At 47.2% G+C, this 7670-nt stretch overlaps 1 protein-coding gene across 1 annotated transcript in view; it reads right to left on the reverse strand.

Moving 5' to 3' along the window:
• Positions 1–3989, reverse strand: part of DOCK5 (dedicator of cytokinesis 5) — a 304075-nt gene extending 300086 nt beyond the window's left edge. The window contains exon 1 of the mRNA XM_029604105.1: positions 3527–3989. Within this exon, the coding sequence (XP_029459965.1) occupies positions 3527–3569 (43 nt within the window). The 5' untranslated portion in view covers positions 3570–3989. The remainder of the gene's footprint in view (positions 1–3526) is intronic.
• Positions 3990–7670: the final 3681 nt, after the last annotated feature.

Raw genomic sequence — 7670 nt, forward strand, 5'->3', positions numbered from 1 at the left:
TGTAAGGCATTATCCTAGGAATAGCCTGTGATTACCGAATTCTAAAGCACACACATAATTCAGTTTTGCCCACTAACAGCTTTCAGGATCCCAACAGAGAGAAAAGGATAGCTTGTCCCAGAGGACCCAGTAACCAAGGAGAAAGAGGCCATAGAGGCTTGGGTTTCACGAGGGAAAAACCAGCGCTCTCTTATTATTAAATTAACATTCTACAAGAGCGGTCCGGGTCTCAGTCCATAGCAGCACATTACTGCCCAAACTTTCCTCTGCCAAAGCCTGCAGACTGGCCCAGAGCTGCTCACTTAGGGGGCCGATGCAATACCGTGTGCAGTGGCTAGCGCACAGTCTGACAAGCAAGTGGACGTGCGTCCATAACCGCCGATGCAACACGGGGATTAGCGCATCCAAAACGCGCCTCCAAATCACTGCGTAGCTAACAGCGCTCATCACGGCCAATGCACCCACCGCTACGCGGCAAATTTTACACCAACCCGGGGCTGGTATAAAGGCACGCCACGCTCAAGGGTGCATTGAAAAAAAAAAAAAAAGAAAACGCCTGCTTTCTGTGATTCCTCCTAATAGTATCGTAGCGGGCCGGGTATCTTGTGCGTGTCTATGCCGGTAGTTGGGGAGAAAACAGATGCTCGTAGATTGAGCGTCTGTTTTCCCAACCCGCTGGACAGCCTCTTCTCCTGTGCGCCCGATGCCCAGGAGGCACTAGGGGCGAACACATTTTCCCTAGCGCCTCCTTTTTTGGCTCAACCCCTAATTTAAATATTGCCATGTGTGCTCAGGAGAGGTGGCTGGGCGCGCATTAGGGAAACAGGCGCTTAACGCTGAGCGCCCGTTTTCTGCTGACAAATACTGCATCGGCCCCTTACTGGGCTGGACCGGCTGCCGGTTCTGCCCGCAGACTTCCCGCTCCTGGACGCTTACGTCTCAGCAGTGGTCCCCGCAGTCATAGCGAAGCGGCAAGAACCCGGGAAACTAGGGTTCAAATCCCACTTTCCCTAACTGATGCTATTCGTGACCTGGGGAAGGTCACTTTATCTTCTTTTGCTTCATCTAGACTGTAAGCTCTTTGGGGCAGGAACTTATAAGCACCTAAATTCTAATAAATCCAAATTGTAATCTCCTCCCTCTCTGAGGGCATGCTTCCTACAGAACTAAAATAAAACGCTGTGGTGCAGCTACTAATAAATAGATAAACCTGAAAACTACTTCCCAGTATCAAATATTCCTTTCCTGGGGCTACTTATAGAACAATCAGTAAGGGCTCAGCAAAACAAATGGGCTAAGAGAAAAAAACTGTCACAAATCCAAGCAACCGTAAAGGGCCACAACCTTCAACTATGCAATTTACAAAGGCCGCACCTGCTTCATTGAGAAGTGAAGCCTAGGTGCGGTTATTTCATGCCACAGTAGCCACATGTTAACATATCTGCATGCGCCACCTCCATTGCATGCAGATCTATTTCATGCGTTATTCACTGTGGATATCCTGAAAACCTGGCCAGTTAGTGGCTCTCAAGAGCTGGAGCTGGCCAACCGTTGTCGATCAGATAAGGCCCCTCCACAAAAAAACCACCACATCATTCATACTTGTACCACGCTGGCTCGCAATAACATACAGAACAAAATTCAAAACTCTGACACTGACTTACAAGGCTCTAAGAGGAGATGGACTAAAAGTAGCAGAGCGAAAGGCTCTCTTCATACCTGCCTTCCAGATCCGTAAGACACACACACACAATTCATAACAACCCTATCAACAAAAGAGATCAGAAGAACAGATACACAAAATCAGTCCTTCCTGGGAGCAGCACCTGCCCTTTGGAACTGCCTCCCTGAAGAGCTCTGACAAATGCATGACTACTCTTACTTCAGGAAACAAATAAATGCCTGGCTTTTCTATCAGGCCTTTAATGCTAATAGCAGAACCCACCTCAAACTGCCTTAAACAAACTGCTACAATCCAGAGTTTGCAATGGGGCTAGCTCTCCTTAGAGTCACAACCACTGGAGCTTAGGCATATTGTTCATCTATTTAGAGTTTAGATTTGGAGGAACAGCTTACATTTATCAAATTATATTGTGATATTACTGCTACTCCAAACTGTTTACACTTTCTAATGTGAAGCTACAAATGACTTGTTTGTAATTCAAGTAATAGATACATAAATAAACTCTTTCCCAACCCGCTCCTGGAGGCACACCTAACCAGTGGGGTTTCAGGATGTCCATAATGAATATGCATGAGACCGATTGGAGACTGTTTAGGCGTGCCTCCAGGAAAAGGTTGGGAAACATTGCCACAAGACACCTTAAGCATCATTGGAATTTTCAAAACTGGAAAGGGAGCCTAAAACGTATTATCGTATCAGAAAGCCTCTGGAGGGTTAAGGGCACTTTAGTGGGAGTTAGGATACCCCTGGGTATTTATTTTGATTTGATTTCTATTCTGCTTTTTCTGGTGCTTCAGCGTGGAATGCCTTCAGGTGCTGCAGGTAGGGTACACTTGGTGCCAGGGGGCATACGGTCACACTGCCACACCTACCCTAACTGGCAGCAGCACTGACATCCAGCCAAGGGCTCAGCTGACACTTTGTCTAGTTCATTTCCCTATTACACACTTCTCACTAGCCTCACACTCTGCTAACAATAGAAATTCAAGCTCTTTTCACCGAAATGGGAATTTCCTAATTGCCCAAGGTTTACAACTAATAAAGGGAGAACACAGCTTAGGTTTACTCAGCCAGGTTGGCTCTGCAGTAATTCAGCGGTTGGGGGGGGGGGGGGGGGGGGAGACTTAATTTTATTAAGTGCTCTGAACAAGCAACGCAGGGAAGATATGGAGGAAGCCCCAGGGTCTCAGTTCAATCCTGTGCACGCCTTACATGTGTGATCAGACAGGATCACCAAAAACAGTGGCCACCTAAACACGGCTTCCCCATCCCCGTCGGGTCCCTATGACAGGCTCCAAGCTTGGTTTCATAGGGTGCAGCCGCCTCTGGGGGTTATTATGCTTGCGGTCCTGTAATTACCTTTCTCCAGCAAAACTTCACAGGGCAATCAAAGGAGATGAAACAGACTCCGGGAAAGGGACGATCAAAGAAATCTACAACACCCCCCCCCCCCCCCTCTGTTTAAACCCAACGCAGCTCTCTCAGGCATCATCCGACCCTTCCCCCCCCCCCTGCAGAGCCTTTCCTTAAACCCCCCGAACAGCAAAGCCCCACTTTTCCTTTGCAGACATCTGCCCAAGCTGCTGTGATTTCATTTGTAGGGCGTTAAAGGCCGTTTGTAGACCAGATCCCCAACCATAGCCTTAGGGGGGGGGGAGGGGGGAAATCCCAACCAGCCCCTTCCTGAGATTTGGCACAGAACTGACATCCCAGACGTCACCTTCGAAATGAGATTTCAAACAAGACGAAACGGAATCACTTCCGATCACGTCCGGAGAGCAGCCATTGAATCAATCCTGGCTGGAAACCGCAGGGTCCAGGGGAGGTCGAAACCGTACTCACCGACCCCGTACTTCTCCCTCTTGGTGGGGATCCAGCGAGCCATGTCTGCTCGCGCAGGTCTCCTGCGTGCCTTTTTCAGCGCTCCCTGCGCTCCTGCGCCCCTCCAGCCCGCGGCCGGCGCCCCGGCATCGCAGCCCAGACACGCAGCAGCTGGACGCAGGCTGCAGAAAAAACTTCTCTTTCTCTTCCTGTCCTTGCTCTTAGCCGCACATTCCAGAAGTGACAAGTCTCCCTGTCCCCTCCCCCTCCTTTTTCCCTTCCTCCTCCTCCTGCTGCTGCTGCTGCTGCTGCTGCTGTGATTGTTACTTTTCCCTTCTCTTCTGCTTTAAGCGATGCGTGGCTTTGCTATGGCAGGTCGGTTTGCAAGGGCTGGAGCTGGGAGGGTCTCTGCTGAGCCTGCGAGATGTAGCCCTTTCCGTTTTCAACATGACAGATCCGGGTTGATTCTACCCTATCAGGTGCTGGGCCTCGGCCCGGTCGAGCGTTCAGAACCCAAGCAAACTTCTGGGATTTTTTTTTTTTTTTCTGGATAGTCCATTAACTCCTCCTCTCGGAGTTCTTGCTGCCACCTACTGAAGCTTTCTGTGATTCTTGCATTTTCCTCTGAATCTCTTTGGCTTCTCTCCTTCAGGCCTCAGTGTAATAAGGTGCACTCAGTTGTGCACACATATTAATGTATGGTTATGTGCACTCTTTTGTGTGTATAACTTTACTTCCAAAGTTAGCTCACAAAAAAATTGTGCATTCAAGCGTAAAACTGTGCTAAACAATTAGTGGTCCTCCATTCAAATCTATTAATCAAAGCATTAGATGCTAGCATTCCTCAATGCAGAGTGGTGTATATGCTAGTCCTGGGGCAATTCTGCATTACTGCGGAGGGCAGAATTTGGCAGGCCCCAGCTAAAAGACAGGAAACAGAGAGTAGGATTAAATGGACAATTTTCTCAGTGGAAGGGAGTGGACAGTGGAGTGCCTCAGGGATCTGTATTGGGACCCTTACTTTTCAATATATTTATAAATGATCTGGAAAGAAATATGAGTGAGGTAGTCAAATTTGCAGATGATACAAAATTGTTCAGAGTAGTTAAATCACAAGCAGATTGTGATAAATTGCAGGAAGACCTTGTGAGACTGGAAAATTGGGCATCCAAATGGCAGATGAAATTTATTGTGGATAAGTGCAAGGTGATGCATATAGGGAAAAATAACCTATGCTATAATTACACAATGTTGGGTTCCATATTAGGTGCTACAACCCAAGAAAGAGATCTAGGCGTCATAGTGGATAACACATTGAAATCGTCGGTTCAGTATGCTGCGGCAGTCAAAAAAGCAAACAGATTGATGGGAATTATTAGAAAGGGAATGCTGAATAAAATGGAAAATGTCATAATGCCTCTGTATCGCTCCATGGTGAGACCGCATCTTGAATACTGTGTACAATTCTGGTCGCTGCATCTCAAAAAAGATATAATTGCGATGGAGAAGGTACAGAGAAGGGCAACCAAAATGATAAAGAGAATGGAACAGCTCCCCTATGAGGAAAGGCTGAAGAGGTTAGGACTTTTCAGCTTGGAGAAGATACGGCTGAGGGGGAATATGATAGAGGTGTTTAAAATCATGAGAGGTCTAGAACGGGTAGATGTGAATAGGTTATTTACTCTTTCAGATAATGGAAAGACTAGGGGGCACTCCATGAAGTTAGCATGTAGCACATTTAAAACTAATCGGAGAAAGTTCTTTTTCACTGAACGCACAATTAAACTCTGAAATTTGTTGCCAGAGGACGTGGTTAGTTCAGTTAGTATAGCTGTGTTTAAAAGAGGATTGGATAAGTTCTTGGAGGAGAAGTCCATTACCTGCTATTAATTAAGTTGACTTAGAAAATAGCCACTGCTATTACTAGCAACAGTAACATGGAATAGACTTAGTTTTTGGGTACTTGCCAGGTTCTTATGGCCTGGATTGGCCACTGTTGGAGACAGGATGCTGGGCTTGATAGACCCTTGGTCTGACCCAGTAAGGCATGTTCTTATGTTTTTATGTTCTTACCACGAGCGGAGCCCATCCCACTCATGGCAAAGAAGGAGCAGACCCCGGTGTGCCGCTAGTGGAAGCCATCCCATTCGCAACGAAGATGGAACAAGCCCCGACATGCTGTGAGCATAGACCCTTCCACTCACAGCAAAGATGAAGCAGGCCCAGGCGTGTCGCCAGCAAAGGCCAAACCGCTTGTGGTGAAGATGGAGCAGGCTGTGTGTGTGTGTGTGTCTGTGTGTCTGTGTGTGTGTGTGTGTGTAAGACTGAGAGCCTGGGGAGTGAGAAAGAGAGTGAGTGTGAGGGTGTGAGGGCCAGAGAGAGAGAGCCTATGTGTGGAGACTGTGAAGGAGTGTGTATATGTGTAAGAGATTGGGAACTGGAGTGTATGAAAAAGGGATTGTGTGTATGTGAGGGCACTTGTTTGTAAGAGTGGGAACCTGTGTAAAGGGATGTGTGTATGTGTGTGAAAGAGCCTGTGTGAAGGGGTGTATGTGTTTGGGAGAGAGACAGAGAGAGGGAGCATATGTGTAGGGTGGGTGAACGAGAGAGGGGGCCAATGTGCAGAAATGTGTGAGAAAGACATAGGTAGCCTGTGGGAGAGAGAAAGGGAAACTGTATGAGGGGGGGTGTGTGTGTGTGTGTGTGTGTGTCAGTGTGCAAAAAGAGCGAGGGAGTGTATGAGGGTGTATGTGTGTGTGCATGAGAGAGAGAGGGAGCCTGTATGACAGGGGTTGTATATACACTAGACAGAGGGAGCCTTTGTGTGTGTGAGAGAGAGAGAGACAGAGGGAGCCTGTGTGATGGGTAATACTTAGAGAGGGGTCAAACTCTGGGAGATAGAGTGGAAGGGATTGAGCCTAGAGGGGGAGGGGAGAGATAGTGGCAGGTGGAGGAGTTGGGGCCTGAGAGGGCAAAGTGGCCAGGGGAGTAAGGAGAGAGGGTGGAAGAGACACTCTTACAGTGAACTTCTAGGGAAATTCTGCTCAAATATTTAAAACTGCATCTTCAAGTAATACGTTTTTCTGTATTACATTTAACATTAATTATTTAAAGACTGTTATATATTGTGTTATTTTTACCAATATAAAGTATGCAGAATTTTGCAGAATTTTAAATTTTTGTGTGCAGAATTTTAAATTGTTTTTGCACAGAATTGCCCCAGGAGTAATATGCTTAACTGATATTTTCTTAACACTAGATATGTGTCTCCTGGTCAGAGGTGAAGTAAAGTTACTAGGGCTAGTGTTTGTCTATAAGGATGAACCTGGAGTTCGTTGAGTGGGGATTTATGCAAATAAAATGATTAGGCGCATAAGTCATGTTTTATGTATGGTAGGCATATCTTTGTATGCACAGTTTGGGGTTAGCACATTATTTTAACTCCCAGGTCATTAGCTTACTGCATCAGGAATTAACCTTTTTTGTAATGCATGAATAAAGTATCTAGGGACCCTCATTTTTGTCTTTTATTTTTTAAAATTTACTCTGGAGTTTATCAGTGTTTATTATGACAAGAACAAAATCAGAAGAAAATCAATGTAAACATGTGACTCATTCTGTTTCTGGGTAAATATAGGAGTTTATTTTGGTGGACAGAAACCAGGACAATAAAAGAATATTAAGCTGATTCTCCTATTCACCCACTCAGCATCATCCCTGTCCCTATCTGTACTTGCACTCCCTGCCTAGCATGTCCCTCCCTTTCCCCTCACCCCCAATAAGAATCTCTCTTTCCCCCACCATTACAACAGCAATTCCTCCTTACAAGTGGTGGCTCCAGGTATCTGCTCTCTCCTTCAGCTGAGGCTCCCACGCTCTGCAGCATTGCACGTCTTTTTTGTGGGGCCAGAGAGCCTGCCGTGAAGTGCTCCTGAAGGCCAGAGCAGGCACTTTGGGCTGGATTTTAAAGGCCCTGCGCGCGTAAATCCGGCTGGATTTACGCGCGCAGGGCACTCGCTCGCTGGCGCACCTATTTTGCATAGGCCGCCGGCGTGCGCACAGCCCCAGGACGCGCGTAAGTCCCGGGGCTTCGTAAAAGGGGCGGGGAGGGGGTGTGTCCGGGGGCGTGTCTGGGGTCAGGGGGCGGTTTGGGCCGGGACCGGGG

Source organism: Rhinatrema bivittatum, chromosome 5, assembly GCF_901001135.1.
Source record: "Rhinatrema bivittatum chromosome 5, aRhiBiv1.1, whole genome shotgun sequence".
NCBI lineage: Eukaryota > Metazoa > Chordata > Amphibia > Gymnophiona > Rhinatrematidae > Rhinatrema > Rhinatrema bivittatum.